The sequence below is a fragment of the Lasioglossum baleicum genome, chromosome 7 (assembly GCF_051020765.1).
Source record: "Lasioglossum baleicum chromosome 7, iyLasBale1, whole genome shotgun sequence".
Classification (NCBI taxonomy): domain Eukaryota; kingdom Metazoa; phylum Arthropoda; class Insecta; order Hymenoptera; family Halictidae; genus Lasioglossum; species Lasioglossum baleicum.
Window position 1 is genome coordinate 13,899,652 of NC_134935.1, and position 17,867 is coordinate 13,917,518.

General features: G+C 42.8%; 1 protein-coding gene across 2 annotated transcripts in view; it reads right to left on the minus strand.

Annotated features, from left to right (window-relative positions):
- LOC143210285 (uncharacterized) overlaps positions 1–17,867 on the minus strand; it is a 41,380-nt gene that overhangs the window by 11,579 nt on the left and 11,934 nt on the right. The window contains exons 4-6 of one of the 2 annotated variants that reach the window (XM_076427015.1): positions 2,650–2,756; positions 1,405–1,706; positions 562–805 (exon numbers count right to left, since the gene is read on the minus strand). In XM_076427015.1, coding sequence (XP_076283130.1) covers positions 562–805; positions 1,405–1,706; positions 2,650–2,756 — 653 coding nt within the window. The remainder of the gene's footprint in view (positions 1–561; positions 806–1,404; positions 1,707–2,649; positions 2,757–17,867) is intronic. The other variant, XM_076427017.1, reaches the window with a different exon arrangement.

The window sequence follows — 17,867 nt, forward strand, 5'->3', positions numbered from 1 at the left end:
CGTACTACGAAATCTTCATTTGGAATCATTAAAATGGACATTTCACTGTTAATAACAATTTCGTTGAATTCCACGAGAAGTCACCTCTTCACAATATTTTAAATGAAACTCTGACATGACTAGTAATATGAACTGTATTTTTCCAATTGGAATAGTTAACTATCGCCATTTTGAAGTCTCTTTTCTATAGCCGTCGCTTAAATTGTGGAACCAATGCAACCGAGCCGTGGAACGATGAAAAAAAATATTTAAAATGACTCCGTTTCAAAATGGATACGGGACGCGGGTGAATCTGGGACGAGCGTAAAACGGATTAGCAAAAAGGAAAGGGTTGCGAGGGTAGAAGGCGGGAAGAGAAATAGACAGAGAGAAAAAGAAAGCCGCTCGTTGAACGTGTAAATCATCGTTTAATGGATGGATGCACGGGAGAACGGAGCCTTCCGAGAATAAATGCGACGCGATAGAACAGGTGCAGGGGTAAGAGAGGAGGAAGGGGGTGCGGTCGAGGGGACGGGGGAAAGTGAGAGCAGAAGAAGGGAAGATCAAAGGGAAGACACTTACTGGCGAGCATAATGGTAGTGGCATTTCCGCCAAGTGCGTCCTTCAACAGCCAAGTAAGCGAAGAATCTCTGTAAGGGATGAACCTTCTGCCTGGACCACTTCCGGTCGAGCCTCTCTCCGCGAGGGCTGATATCACGTTCCCTAGAGCCACTAGACTCTTGTTTATGTTCGCACCCTCCTGCAAGAAACACGGCGAGCCTTCTTTTTCGCAAATTTTTACACGTCGCGCGATACGGCGATGGTCCTATGGTGAAAGAACATGAAGAATTGAAGAATGTGATTTTGTGGTGTTCGGGGTCGAGGATTCTTGGAGGACGTTGTTTGTCGTATTGTAATAACAAGAAGTTTGTATATGCTGCAGTTTTTGTATGTACATAACAGTTATACTCTTTCTATTGCAATGAGTAGCGTGGTCCTGATGAGAAAGTTTGTAGGTTTGTAGGGTTTATAATGAATAAATAAAGTGGATGAGCTATGGTGTACACGTTTAGAACTTATTGGAGGGTACATGAAGGGGAAATAAATATATACTGTATAAATACAATGTTCATATTGTACGTTGGTGATTGTAGTGATGTCCATTTGGAATTTTTTTCCTAACTACCAATGTGTATTTTGTCCCTGATGAAGCTATAGTATCGTAAGTAAAACAATTCCAAAAGAACACAAAGCTTGCACCCTAAGTCCTCACTACTAAAAAATATACAAAGACCCATGAAAAATCTCGGTGTCTGTATACGATGATGGGATTAATTTTTGAAAATGATCTAACTCAAAGGGTACCAATCTCGGTCAGTTTACATTTTCGCGAAAGACGATGCTATATTGAGGCGAGTGACTCACCTTCAGCCGGTGGATTCCGCCGCACGTGGCCGCGCTTTCACTGCCCGCCAGATCGACCAAGCGTAGTTTACTGCCACCGCGTGGCGGGGATCCCTTGCCCCTCCTCGTCGAGGAGGAAGCGGAGGCGGAGGAAGTGCCGCAAGCGACGCTCGACGGCTCCGGGGTTACGGCGATCGTCAGCAGAGCGTGACTGCGGCTGCTGCTCGGGTTCTGCAGAGTCGACGCTGTCTTCCGGGCCCGAGTCCCTTCCTCCACGTAGGACATCAACGAACCCAGGGTGCGGACCACGTGGTGGGTCAATCCTGTACCCAAAACAACCCTCAAAACTTGTGTACTCCACACCTTCTTACTCTAGGTCTATTGACGATCTTTTATCTCACAGACTGGGTCAGAAATCGGGTCAGAATAGAGTCCAGACAGGTATGTCAATCATTGGCCAAGAATATGTTGTGGTTTCGACCCAATTTCTCATTCATAAAAAGAAAGAGACAGGTATGTCAATCAGATTGTTCATTGTGTGTACAATGTGAGTTCAAGAATTTATAAGATTTAATTTTTTAATTCTACTACGTCCCGCGTCGTCATCATAAGTTTTCAGAGCAGAATCGCGATTAAATTCTTTTCAGACCACAGCCCTAGCAACATTTGCATTATGCTAGATGGTCAATGTGCACCTTCTTCGTTGAATGCGACACATGCAATTATCAAATTGAGCAACCTGTCGCGACCATAGCGATGTTTCAACCGGCAAAAGCTGTCGGAACAGCTTAAATAAAATATTCGTCTGACGTGACATAGCGTCGTCGGCCTAAGGTGTCAAGTATCAATAACCCAATAGAGTGTACGTTCGCGAGCTCGTGACTCGAAAATTGACCCGGTTGTACCGAAGCTCAATGCACGAGAGTATTCGGAGAGTGGAAAGGCTGTGAGTGGGAGTCGGCGAATTTTGTCTTTGATAAAAGGGGATTGAGAGGAATTGGAAAGGAAAATCGAAATATCGAACATCATTGAAGATATAAGTGGAAGGCAGTCTATCAAGTTCAAGGGAACCCGAGAGGAATCTCGGCTACGCGAGAGGATCCTAGATCGGAAGTGTAAGGAATCGACTGGAAGATCTCGAAGAAATCCTCGTAAGGTTACAAAGGTTTAAGGATGATCTAGGAGAGGTGGAGTTGGGAGGAGGGGGTAAGTTTCCACGAAGATCGCAATTATCCGGGACTACGGAGCGTCTCCGATTGCCGATACCTTGAACGTAAGGGCCGAGTCGAGGATGCTCGCGAACTCTCAATCCGCTCGCGCTCGAAGACGGCTTCAGGAGGTCTCTCACCCTCTCGTTGTATATCTCCAGGTAACTGAAACAGAATTCAGCCGGCGTTACGCTTCAGCCATTTGATTGATTGCGTTAATTTAACAAGTCCGTGCTGATGGATTCGCTCTCAGCTGTTACAACTTCGGGAACTCGTCTGTTCGCGCGGGACTATCGGAGTCGTTCGGATTCTACGGGAAAATTTATTCTGCACGTAGTGCCTCTGATTCGATTTTGATCAATCTGAGTAGAGAGAAACGGGAGGAGATAATATGTGGGAAACAGGAAGAGTCTGGGTGGCGGAAATTAGTACCAATCATGTTCCATCTTAAGATTAAAAAGAAATAAATAAGAAATGAGAAAAAATGGACAATGCCAACATTCATCCATTAAAACGACTGCAGTAAAGATTCGTTACATGTTTATTTCGAAAGAATTTCGTATACAACCTTTTAAACACAATTCAGGGGATGACCTTGACATATAAAAAAATTCTTGAGGTCAGTACCGTGTCGTAAATATTTAACGTGAGCTTTCCTCCATCGGGTTTCTCGATTTCCGGTTCCCCTTGGATCGGTCTCGGTGAATTACGGGCGTAGACACAGCGGCCGTGTAAAAGCGAAAGGAGACAAATGTAAAGAACGGAAACCGTCCAGGGAACACCGAGGCAGGAAAGTGTTTCCACGGGGCCGCGAGCACCATGGAAACTCCGATCGCTGTTAAGCGGATTTACGGTCGCACGTGCGGACGTTTCACGGGCACAGCGGAGCAGATAATGACGTTAAGAGGATCCAGGAGCTTGCGGTGGCCCGTGCGCTCGCCTACCGGCACCGTTCCGACGAAAAGTGTGCGTCCACGATCCGCTAAATCTCCGCTTTTCGGCCTGCACTGTCTCCCCGCGAACAATTGCCGCCGCCGTCGTCGATTTGTTTGTGCCCGACGACGAGACGCACCCGCATTCGCCGCTGTTCTGTAATTACAGCAGGAACTCGGCAATTGCTCGCCGGATCAATGGAAAACATTTTATCCGAGGGATTTTCTTTAGGACTGCCGGGAATTATCGATACGGTTCTAACACTCTTTTAACCGTTTTTGTTGCTTATTGTTTACTTTCTTTTTAGGAATTGCAGGAAAGATTCATTCGTTATCAATGGACTGTCAATGAAAAACATTTTGTGAATGTATACTTTTGCTTCGGAGACATCTACTTAAGTGAATGAGAAAATTGTTTGGACAGTTGCAATTAATAGTGAACATGTAACGAGTCTTTACTATATTCTTCTTTGTGAATAAATCTTGCCACACTTAATATAAAATATTTGTTTTATCATTAACGTGTTTTGCATTAAGATACCTCGCCGACATCGAATAGATTAAGAAAATCATGTGAAGTGCGATTTTCGTGAATGGTTAGCGAGTTCCGGAAATTCGTCCGAGAGGACGAGAAAGATTGCAAGAGTAAGTTCACGATACGAAGTCGACTCGGGTGGAAGTCACTGGTAAGGTCTCGTGTTCCGATGATTGAAATCATCGGACTAGGGCTGAATTTCGATCAAGTTGGCCCTGCGGAAGCACTTGAAGCGCTCATCGCTCCCTGGCGAAAGGACTCCAGCCATTGACGTCACGTATTTCACTCACGAATCCCGGCAGAATTGGAGTCGAAGTAGATAGGGTCGTCGGTGGTCAGACCGCGCTCGGCTGCTGTAAGTATTCAGCGTCGACCAGCGCGCGGCGCGGCGCTCATTCATTTCGGCGAACGCGCTTCCGGAAATTAGAAAATCGAACGGGCCGCGTACGTTCACGGCTTCCTTGACCCTAAAACCTGGATACCACGGCAATCTCTTATCCCAACGAACGTTATAGCTTCTTATTTTTCCCTCCGTACAGCATTTGTTCACCTAAGTCCTGCCGTGACACCACACTTCCTCAGACTATGAAATGTTACGCTAGAATCCTTCACAAAATTCCGTGAAAGCTTGCTGAAATACTCTCAGCCGTATACTTCGAGGCTGTAAATGTGTAAAAGAAGTTGAACAAATTTTTAAATAAATCTTACTCGAAGCATCGATCACGTTATTTTTATTTGGGTAATCAAATCATTGAAGGCAATTAATTTTTCAATTCAAATTGGGCTACACGGAATTTTTATTATTATTTTTATGACCAATTGCTATTTGCAACTGCAAACAAACATTGCAGGCAACATTATGCATACAATATAAAAATAACTTTAACCTAAAATATATACCTTCATCAATAAAAGTCGCCAATAAAAAAATTTTAATTAAAATTGTATGTATACATTCAATTTTTTCAATTTCGTTTGGGCCACCATTTCAATAAATTATCCAATGAAAACGGCCGTGTGTTTGTCCACCGATCCAGTCGTCGGTAAATAAATAAATAAAACGGGAAACAGTTCACCACGCAGTAAAAATGGCGGGTGCAGGTGCAGCGTGAACTGCACTAGGTCTAGCTAGCTTCATCCCCTAAATTTATGGGTCGGAACATCAATTGCGAAATTCCACGATGATTACACGCTAGCCAAGAATAGGTAGCGAGAATAGAAAGAGCAACCGGTTCTTCTCGAGCTCGTAAGTAAGGGTTGTTTCCATTTACGATCGCAAAATTCACTGGAACCCCGCTAATAAGAAGAAGCTCGCGTTCCGCGAAAGAAAATTGCACCCCTGCCCCCTTTAAAGAGTAACGGCTGCTTTGTAAACTCTGCATTTTTATCGCCGCGGAGACCGGGCGCGGCGGAGAGTGAATTGCGAAAAAGCTATTTAAAGTTTCACGAAGATAACCGGCTACCTTTGTCCGCGATCTGATGCTTCGTTTCTCTCTCTCTCTCTCCGTCCCTCTTTCTCTCTCGTTCCCGACGGCTCCCGACGTTCGATAAGATCGCCTAACGAAACAGTAAACAGAACAAAATACGGAAAAACAGCGGAAGATCCGCCACATTCGAGGATTCAAAATTTACTGTTTTTCTATTAAAAAAAAGATATACATAAAAAAAAGGATGGACTTCAGAATTGGCTTGATTCACGAAAGAAATTTTTCAACGTGTGTTCAGCGATCCCCACTCCGCGCGCCAGCACTCCCTACTCCACTACGTGTTCCCACTCCGACTCATTCCGTTCATTCAGTTCCATTTCGGACAATTTCGGACTCCATCAAGAGTCGTCGTCTCTCGGAGTCATCCCCTCATTCTATCTCGCGTATTTTCATATTTTGCGTTTCTATATATATATACATATATATATATATATATATATATATATCTTACTATTTCATACCAGTGTCTTGCGTTCCATTTAAAAAAGACTAAAAAGTAGAAAATAAAGAAATATATAAAAATATTTTTTGAAAAACCACGCTTATATTAAAATGCACTAAAAAGGAGAAAATAATCTTTTTAGACATTAGTGACTATAAATACAAGCGTGGAGCGCCCACGAAGACTACATCAACATAGTTTAGCGCTCTACGCTTTTATTTATAGTCACTGTGTGATGTCTAAGTAGATTATTTTCTCCTTTTTAGTGCATTTTAATATAAGCGTGGCTTTTAAGAAGATTTTTTTATATATTTCTTTTATAAGATTAGAACAGATTAAAATCAACAATCTTTCGAAAGTTCCGTATGCCGATACATTTTGCATCAAAGCAGAATCATTTGTGAAACACGAAGCAACAGAATTCGGTTACTGATCCGGCGACAAGATCGTTCAAATACAATTCGACAGGGGCATGCTCGAGGAATCAAATTCTGGGTCCGGATAGACCCGGCACCGCGCGACACGAGTTCGGAACGTTTCGAGTTTCGGGTAGGTTCACAGTCGTCTGCATCGGTATCCGGTAAACGCATCGAAAATCGAGCGGCTTGATTAAATGAGGACCGACAACAAACACTACAGTCGGGTAGCGAGCGGATCGAATTGAATTTGCGACGAGAGTTTCGATCGTAATGACCGGGAATCGAAAGCTCGCCTCGCAGTCGAATTAAAGCTTCCACGTTCAGCGCGAGAGAAATACAGAAAGAGAGAAATGGAAAGAGAGGGAGAGGAGAAGGGAGGATCGGAGAAAGGAAAGAGAGAAACGGCGAGGGCAAGGAGAGGAAAGGAGAGAGAGCGTTCTATCGATCAATCAGCCATAAGTAATGCGGAGCTTTTGATCGGTTACCGTTTCATTGCGGATGGGAAGAGCGGCACGGCATGCTATCGCGTACGAATTCGGCGACTTAATCACGTTAAACGTCGTTCCCTAATGACGATGGTTCCTGATCAATTAGCGGGCCCGGCGAATCATCCTGCCGGCCCGATCGGACCTCAGATCATTTCCAAACAGACGTGGGAAAACGTGGCTCGGTTCCGCGCGGTGCGTTTTGATTGCTCGTTTATAATTAGTCGATGTTGAAACGAGGGAAAAAACAATCTTGCCCCGGGAGTGCGCCACGCAATCGATAGTTTGATTCCCGATGGCTATCGACTGCCCGGAACTTTTCGCTGAACTATCCCCAGTCGAAGTTGGCGCCTGTGAATATTGTCGATGCGGCTGTTTTGCTAATAAATGATTTTTATCAGAGATCACTGACATCTTCCCAGGCTTTTGGGAACTTGCAAATTGCGAAGTAATTTTAAACGAGATGCGCATAAAAAGTACCCTGTTTTAAATATTTTACTGTGGACTTTTAAGCAATATAAAAATTGTCCATAGTATTATTTAAATATTATTTAGAACAGTGCTGCAGCATTTTTAAATTCAATCTATTCATGTTTACCATAAATGCATAAAATACACGATCTACTTATGAGGAACTGTAACTAATAGTTTCAAGAAATTAGATGACGATTTTAGTTATCACTTCTGGCAATGTGTAAATATGCTTCCTTGTACAGATCCCTTCGCTCCAGTCTCCAACGGTGTTTTCTCGCCCTTCGCAGGACCTCGGAGGCAGCAAGTGCATAAGGACCCGCAGTCAGCGTCACGAGTATAATAAATGGTTAATCTCGGGGATTTCGCGACGATGAATACGTGACGACGGCGAAGGGACAATTTACGGGCGAAGCTCGGAGAAGATTGAATCCTCGTTGAACAGGCCAGTGAAGCTACCCAGAGACCTGAACGGAGATCACTCGTCACGCGAGACGGGACTGTAGTAGCAGCTGGATTTTGCACCTTGCAGAATTTTGCACTCGCGGTCTTGCTTCCCGTGACCCAGTAATCGGTGATCGATATTTACGAGCGAAACGCTCGAACGTCCCATGTCGCGGGGAATCGCGTGAATTCTCTGTCTCCATTCTGTTCGAACCCTTCGGTGTCACTTTGCTTGACACGTCCTCCTTGATCCTTAAGATTCAATGAAGAAGGGAAAATTGAATACTTTGGAGACACTTCTCCCACAAATAAACAATTTAGACACTCCAATGAAATTGTACTTTTGGGTCTGGTGTGAAAATTGATTCAAGGTTAGCATTACTCTTGAAAAAAGTCATCAGAAAATTGTTTTTCATGTACGTATCTCTGCTTTTTTGATAATATTGTAAACGTGTGATGCACCCGAAGAGTCTACAACAGGGTTAGAAAAATGTAATATTTCAAATCCTTGAGATACTATTAATGTATGTATAAACTGGATAAGTATGTATAAAATGGAGTTTTAAGTAGCGTGCGAAGCTCGGAGCATAAAATCAGAAGTACAATAAATATTGGCTGAAAGATCATGAGCGTTTAAAAAAAAATTGTCGGCCAGGTCCTGCGAAGCGCCGGTGGACCTCAAAGCCCTCTTTGATCACGGTCTGCCACCGAACCAGGTCAAACTGGACTTTGTAGGAGATTAAAAGCCAGGTCAGTCAACCCTTCGCGTGTCCCTTTGTAGGGAAGTCGGCCCTTCGTCGCCGTTTTTGCGGGGCTGTCGCGTGAACCGGGATGAAAATCGTCGGCGTGTCGCGCTCGCGATCAATCTGTTCGCCGAGGCCTGCAATTTTCAGGTGCATCGATTTTCAGAAATAGCCTAAACCCGTTGCCCGGGACTGTCCTTTCTCTCGAAACAATGCCTCGAAACTTTGAGCCCGAGTTTTCGACACGATCTCTTTTTCTTTTCTTTCTCGATCCCGATTCTTTTTCGGTGGCGGCTATTCTTTTTTCCCTCGTTTTTCGGTTCTCTTTTCGCCTCTCGGCTGTCCTATAAGAGATATATTCTTTCGCGGATAGGAAACGCCGATCGATTCTTATTCCGACGCCGTTCGTCCGCGTAATATCCGACAGGCACGAGAGCCAGCTTACGTTTTCTCTCCTCATCCCGACGCCCTTTCGTCGCGCCATCGCCGCTGATGAAAATGAGAGGCCACTCGAAAACTTTCGCGCCCCACTACTCGGAGCTACTTCCCCTGCTTTTTTAGTCGGCGGCGGTCGTGTCGAGCAACCGCCATTAACACTGCCTCCAAAACGCACCGGACAGTTACTATTTCACACTGTGTTTACTCAGATCTTTTACGAATGTTGCCACAAGATAAATCCAAGTCCAGAAGTGAAGAAAATAAATTTTCCATGAATGAATCTTTCCCGTTTCCAAAAATCACTTTAAGTGACTATCGAAGAAAATTTTTTTCAAAACATTGGCCTGCGTCCCTCCCTGCCCTAAATTGCAAGTTTATCATCGTTATATCACATATTTATCAAATTTATCATTTATATCACGCAAACCAAGTCATCCGGCGATAACTTGTATAAGGAAAAGTTGTTCAGAATGATGACCTTGATAACATATTTCAAGGTCATTGCAATCGGTGAGGAATCTTTCTAGGGCAGAAGTGGTGACACAAAAATTATTTGCACCTCCAACCAAACCCTCCGAAGTTTAATTTTCTGTTTATTCGATTTTCGACAGCTTTCGATATTTATCCCGAGTCGATCGATCACAGAACTACACGTATCCGGAGGGAGAAGATCGGTGCCGATAAGTCTCGCGGAAAGAATTCGCGGGAACCGGAACGAGGTGAACGTGTTTGGTCTGTTTATCAGCGTGCGAAACTAGTTTCGCTGATTAACGACTTTTTCGGCGGAACGTTTTGCGCGGCTCGATCGGGATTTCGGAAACGCGCGGCATGCGGAATCTGGTCACGTGTCGGTCCCGTCCCAGAGGATCGATATTCCGGTTTTGTTGTGCGATTAATTATACCTATTAGCGAGTCGTACTACTCGTCAATAAACGGGGATCGGAGCCGGGCGTAATTTAATTTACGAACTAACAACGATCACGTTACAACTGACGGGACGCGTCGCTACGGTAAACGCGACATGGGCTAATGCCGCGTGAAAATTGCCATGGCACCGAGGGGCTCGCTAATATTCGCCAGCGATTTGATAATCGGGACACCGGGCTGGCGATCCTCGCGCACTACTTTACCCTTGAACTGCGAAAATCACGGTCCTCGCTTCGATGGTAGGGAAATCGAGAGCTACACGTGCGCCGCCGCGGTTTATGGCAATTTGCGCTGATGGCACTGTTGAAATCGCTCGATGAACGACAAAAATATCTCGTTCTCTCTCGCTTTCTATTTCAAAAATCATTTTTTAACGCTCCGATTGTCAGCCCAATAAATTCCACAAGACTCCGGGAAATCAAAGTGGCCTAAAACCAGTGATCGAAGTCTCGCACTCTATTTTACAAATAATTTTTTAACGCTCCGACTGTCAGCCCAATAAATTCCGCAAGATTCCATGAAATCAAAGTGATACATTTAATTAAACAAAAATTGCTGTTATAAAGAAAAACACAGTAGAGATCATAAAGGAATATAAAAATCGACTGACCAGTAACAGGTACGTTTTGCACGACAAATTGACCAATCATTACTGTCAATAGTCCACAAATTAATTCTCTCTGATATCATACCTCCACCAGCAACAAACCTCTCGATGATACACCGCAATTCATAAAAATGCCACGACAGAAACATTTAAAACTTCACCAAACCAATAATACTATTTTCTGCGGCAATTTTCGACCAATATCAACATCCCCCACCACACGAATACTACCGAGAAACGGTAATATTTCACAAACCCCCAGTGATTATCGGTGGCCGTTAAATAATCCCGTTCGAATAAATTCCGCCAGTACCGAGAACGAAACGATCGACGTTTCGCAAGTCTGTCGAAACAAATATGGCGTCGTTGCGAAAATTCATTTAACCACAATCCTCCTGATTACTTCGATTCTCCCGATCCTCGTCCTCTTCCATCGAGAAAAATATTCTCTGCTAATTCTGTTTGCCGCATATTCTTCGACTTCCTTTTGCGCCATCGCTGTTCGTTTCTCTCTCGTATTCGCCACCCAGACCACCTTGCTTTTGCGGTACGTTTTAATTCCGCGGTTCTCCGACTTCCCAGCAACCCCTACCCCTACCGTTCACCACCCTCCTCGGCCGTCGTTTCACCCCTTTTTCGTACTTCCTTCGATGCTCTTTATTTTTCCGGTGCTGCCGCCGCGATCGGGTTTTCATCGACCCTTCTTTCTAGTGCATTTCTCGGTGCTTTCTGACCCGAGAGCAGTCCGATTCCTCGACATCATCTCTCACATGGTACGAACAGGTCTTCCGGAAGTTATTGGATCCCCGACTAACTCGAGAAATAATCAAAATGGCCAGGCCCGCCCTCTTCAACCTCTTTCACCGGTGATTTTTCTTTTACGACGCCTTTGATAGGCTTCGACGCGGATTCAATCGAGATCGCGGCAATACCGCCACTATAAGAACGCGGAATCGCGCGAATTTTCAGTGCAACTCACTTTTTATTCAAGATTAGTACCTGTTTTCAGAATAAATTTATTTTTTGCGGTGAAAATTGTGGCGCAGAGTTGCCTAAATTATGTAAGGTGGAGTTGGGTAAGTCCGTCTACGGATCAAGTCTGTTAATTGGTTATTTTTATTATACTATGAACGCGAAATTTCTCTAGTTTGTATTTATTAATGTAGTATAAGTTAATATGAACTATTCGACATAGATGTCGCCCGGGAATAAAAGTGTCTTCCTCGCTTAAATCAACCAATGCCAAACAGTCAATATTTTGTATTGTTATTTTAGGTAAGTACAACAAATATTGATGTAGGTTTACATTAAATAAACCGTTTTTATTGTATTTTTTAAAATTTATTGAGAAAAACACTAAGATGATCTTGCCCCGTAAATAGTCTGTACTATCACGGTGGGGTAAGTGCGCACTGTATGGGTAACTGTAAAACTAAACAATATATTTAATGCAATAAAAAGTATTTTGTAGTAGGCTTAATAATAGTTCTTCTCTTGCCCCGTAGCACTTGAAACAACGTTCGAAAGCATTTTTAACTCTCAGTGACGGACAAGTGCGTCCTAGTTGACACTTCGTACAATATCCTATCAAAATGATAATTTTCAAGCAAAATTAGAATCCTACATAATACTAATTCATCAGTAATAACTGTGGCAAGAGTTTGATACTAAGAACGTTAAGCTTTTACATACCAGATTGAAAATACGTCAGTTTAAAGTCCAACTTTGCAAAAACTAGGGCGGACATACCTCACTCCACCTTATTTGTTTAATCTCCAGATTGCGAATTTATGTTTGGGTCAAAATAGACCCAGGTTCCGTCGTCCAAGGATAAAAATTGGCTCGTCATCTACTCCGGATGTAAACCTGTTATTGTCATTGCAGGATTCGCGAATAAAAAGAATTTTTTAGCGCCGTCTATGATCCGATGAGGACGAGCGCCGTGTTTTCTGCAATCGTTAATGGCGAGGTTAATTTATTTCGATGCTCTTTCGGATCAAAAACGTATTCTAAAAGCTTGCTTGCTCGCTGCTAATAATTCCTGTCAATGGCCGGGTATCCAGCTACCACTCGCTGGGAAAATTCCTGGTCGTGCCGAGCGAACAGATCGAAACGCTAGCCGGTTTCCCGGTTTTTGCACCGCGGGGAAATTTACGCTCGCCGATGGATGTGATTTCCCGGTCGCCATGCCTTCGTTATCGCGGAATTTTCCTGGGCCGAGCAAATTTTGTTTACAGGGGATCTCGTTGATACGCACGGCCCGGAATCGCTGCCGCGCCACGGATCGAAAATTAACGATTTCGCGTCGACGAAATATTTTCGGGAAATCACACGTCTGTCGCGGCGCTTTCGCGCTCTTTATCGTCAGATGAATTTTTGAGGGACCGAATTCACGGCTGATTTTGACGATGAGTGTGCAAATGCAACGCTGCTTGTTCCGTGATTGTTAGACTGCGAATTTTGTGTATTTGTGACGAAAATTAGCAGGGAATTTTTAAACAGGGAAATATTGACTTGGTTTACTAATTTTAGTTTATTCCGTATCGCACGGCGCGAACAACTACTTACATATAGAGAGTGTTGTTGTATTTCCAAAAAGAATTAGCAAGTAATTTAGAATTTTAATTATTTTCCCAGCGTTAAAAGGGTAGCAAGAAAATTGTGAACTGACGTCAGGCTTGATATATGTATAGAAACTGTAACTGTCCTGCGTGAAAAGAGTTCTACAGATGACAGAAAAGGAAACACGGCGACACGATGCGACACTGACGGTCACGCGAAAGGGACTTTCATGTTTATCATGTTTCGAAGAAGTAATAAGCGATCATGGAACTAACGAATAGTAAAGTGTCTACACGGCACCCTTAGCTGCCAGAAGGAAACGGGACAGTTTGTATTCAAAATTCATTCCGTCACGAAATGTCCTAGCAGACTATACAGATTATTCATCGTATAAACACAGTATAGCTCGAGAATGTTGGATCTTTTGTGAAATGAACAATAAGTGACGCAATCATAGTAACTGGAATCATTATGCATTTACGGTACATGCAAATGTTTAATGCCTGACAGCAGAAACTTTCTTGAGTGCAAAATAAATTTTGTTCCTCGTTATGCTTTGTATCAAATAACATGAGAAAATAGAAGCTGCAGTCTAATAATGACTAATAATACTCAAGAGGAAAACCGATTACCGATACCTATATCGGTAATTTGTTCACAAGCTCTACAACACTTTTCAAGTCTTATAATTTTTTTATGGGCCTAAAATTTTGTCGTACACTCTAAAACCTCTTTTATAGGTCCTGCAGTTTTCTGACAGACTCTAAAATTTGTTCACAAGCTCTGCAACACTTTTCAAGTCTCATAATTTTCTCATGGGTCTAAAATTTTGTCGTACACTTTAAAACCTCTTTTATAGGTCCTGCAGTTTTCTGACAGGCTCTAAAATTTTTCATACGCTCTACAATTCTGATGTCTCATAATTTTTCCGTGGACTCTAAATTATTCACAGACCTCAGGCGCCGGGTGTAAGATATAGCCAAGATAGAGTAAAGCTACCCCATTTCCACTCTCTCGAGCTTCTCGCATGAAGACCTGAGTCTCGGTATGTTCTGAGGTAGAGTCAGCATAGTGGTCGTATCGGCAGATATTAGTGCCGATGTAGCGATATCACGATCCCGTGAATCCGCACGATAAAACGCGATACTGTTCCCTGCGCCATATTCCATGGGAGGTGTTGTTGCACGCAATGCGTATAAATAAGCGGTCGGGTGCCGCGCCGAATTCTACTCGCGCGCGCGTCCGCTTAAACGATTTATCGGACGGGACGCGAACGTTCCATCCTGGACAGGGGTGCCATGTAAATCCGTGGTTACGCGGCTCGTTTTGCCTCGAAGAAAGATTCACGAGGCCTGAAATCTATAAGCGGATCTAGACATCCGAAGGGAAAAGGGTCGTCGCCGCCATTTTGGTCTGGCACGCAGCAATCGCTTGCAAACGATGCTATTGAACGAAAACTGCGAAGAGATATTTGTTGATCAGAATTTTTACAATATGTAAAATACAAGTCAATGGCATTCTTTGAACAGTTTATATCTATAAAGGTTAACCATTAAAGGCTCTTAAGGTGGTACACCACAATAATTTTTTTCTGTAATTGTTAAACAAAATGAAAGAAATGAAAAAATCTTTTTAGGAGATATTCAGCAACACCTTGACTTTATTTCCATATTTATTTATTATTTAAAATTACACTGTCGACCCATGTTTTTCTATTGGGTTGGCAAATAAGTTCGTTCGGTTTTTTACATTGGAATAAATCACAAAAACCGAACGAACTTAGTTGCCAACTCAATATATACACCTCCCTCTCTCTATAAAAATATATGCAACTCATGTATTTCTAGTTATTTTCAATTTTAAAAGAAACACACGTGTACTCTAAATACACATATGTATATATGTATACCAAATCCCAATGTAAAAGTTCCAAAAGTTTTCCCGAGAAAGAATTCCTAAAAATTCGAGCAAAATGTCCTCGAAAACCAACACACCCCCTTGAGTATTGATTTTACTGTTCAGGTACTGAAAATGATTTGTACAAGCAATTTGCAAATGATTAATTGTAACTGAAAAAGGCGTGTTTCCGCATCGGCAAGGTTGCAAATTATTCACCTGGCAGTCGGAAGCTGAAGAGGCCAAGGAACGCTTCGACAGCCGAACCAGGAACGCTTCAGTTTTAAGTGCGTCGCGTTCCGTCGCCGACGACGACGACCTCGTTTAAACATCCTATTATTCGCATTATTAAACGGCGCGAGATTGAGTTTAATTGCGCCGGAGGAGCCCGCCGACTTAATGGACACAGTGCCGAATGAAAACGCGGCCACTTTCACCGCCCCGAAGGGAGCAGCCACGAGAGAGACTTTCGCGAACCTAACTGCCACGGCGCGCGCCGGACGGGCAGAGAATGCGATGAATTTCATGAATAAATCTTCAAGTTTCATAAACAATTAACGGGGATGATGTTCCGGAAACAATCGGCAAATCGAGCGTACCCGTCTCCCTCGTTTGTTGAGACGTCGAAATTCTTTTTGAATCATTCGGCTGGAAAAACTGTTTTAAACAGTGATAACTGGAGTTCCGATCATTACGAATTTTTGTATGGCCATTGACAAGAATTAGTAGCATTTTTACTTTTTTTTACGATGAGGAATTTTTTTAGCGTGGCTGTTTTCAAACAGTCATAATCAGATTGTGCATTTTTATGCATACTTTTGGAATGTGCAGATTTGTAAAATACAAGAAATACGTATGTAGTGTTACGTGTGGCCTTAGGCGACCGTACTCAGCTATTCATCAGTATTGAATGACCAATAAGCCACAGTCAGCTAGTAAATGTGTGTCACTTGCATCAAGAATTCCAGAACTCATCAAATTCGGCCTAATAAAACCACCACGCGACCAGGACTCGTCGCTTCTTTCGGTTTCCGTCGTCTGTTCTAAACTTGCAACGAAATTACACGTGTCTGCACTCTGCACCAGCGACTCGACTTTTGTCCGTAATTATTTGAGCACCTGTATCCGGATCCCGGACCTTCTCCTCATCTGCAAAGCCGCAGCTTAACAGTACACTGACAAGAATTATTGGGTTGGCAAGAAAGTAATTTCGACATTTTAAGGTGAAATAGAGCCTAATTTTTTTATTCAAACAACGAACTTTAATCAATAAGATATTTTCCCTTTTGTTCGATGATCTTTTGCCAAAAAGAATAAACAAGAAATATTTTATTGATTAAAGCTCATCGCTTGAATAAAGGAATTCGGTTTTATTTCACCTTGAAATACCGAAATTACTTTCTTGCCAACCCAATAATACCATTCTTATCGTATTTTAACAATGAAGAATTTTTTGCCTGACGAATTTGCATAAGGAACCACAATAAAAACACTATACATACATTTAATTCGCGGATCTCACAGACCCAACGTATCAGAGGTTCAACAAAATATTTTTTATTCGCGAATCCTGCGGCCAGGATTTCTAGAAAACAGCGGGACGAGTGAATGGCGATACTAGGTTTATATCCGAAGTAGACGACAAGCCGTCCCGCGACAGTGCCCGTATTTCTCTCTCGTGGAACAACGAATCGCCGCCGTACCACTTTTAATAACTGCCGGTGATCGTATAAACGCGAATTTATAGTATTTCGAGCGCGGCGTACGCGTGACACGCTGCTCCGCGTACGACACGCGTAAATCTGTCGTTTATTTCTTGTTTTTTACCTTCTACCATCTCTCTCTCTGGATTTTTCTCGTTTTTTTTTCGTTCGCCAACGTTCTTCCTTTTTTTCACCGTCGCGTTTTTCGGGAGAGCGACGAACGCGGAACAAAGGGATGATTCATAGGCCAGTTACGGATGATGAACTGCGCCGGGGACTCTTCTCGACGATGAACGTTCCTTTACAAAAATCGGCGAACGTCGAACTGGGCCCTCGCATGAGCTAGACGACTGCGAAATGTTGCGATCACTAGCAATTTTTTGTTTGACTGAGGAACAATTTCCGGGGAAAATATTTTTTGATCGAATCTTTATGAGGTGAATGTATTTTGTACTCTGGGAAGTCGTTTTTGCTCAATTGGAAACTATTGGCGACAAGTGAAAATGGACATGGAATTCCGTGTAAAAATTGTTTGAAAATAAAAATGTGCTTCATATTTCAATAATTTTAAATAAATTGAAGATGGTGTAAACGAATTCATGAGTTCCTGAATAATACGAATAAGCAAATGACAGAATTGTCCGGTACAAGAATTAAATAAAAATGTACTTCTTCTTTTAATGATTTAAATAAATTGAAAATTTTACATATGAAATCTGGTTTTTGTGTGTCCACGAATACGGAAACCGAAGAATGTGTCCAGCAGGAACAGAACAAACCTAATTAATGCGCCGCAACGATTTTCGCGCATCGGAAACGTCCCGGGGAACACGCAAAATCCGAACTTTCTTCCGTCGACCCACTTAACGATTTTACGTCGACGAATGACGAGAAAGAGCCGGTGCCCCAAAGAGAATAGGTGCTCAAACTGACCGATTCGTTCACCCCGCAATACATCAAGCAAAGTTCCGAATTTTTGCTGAATTCACTTGAAAAATCTTCTTTAGGAGCCGACGGGAAACAGACTTGAAGTGTCCTTTGCCAAACAAAATTCATCATTGTAAATTATTTTCTTTCCAAGCAAAATATTCACAGAATATTTACATTTGATAACAAGTGGAAGTACGAACCACTAAAAGTGACAATTTTGCATCGTTTATAAAAGTAACGAGGTACTGCATTTAT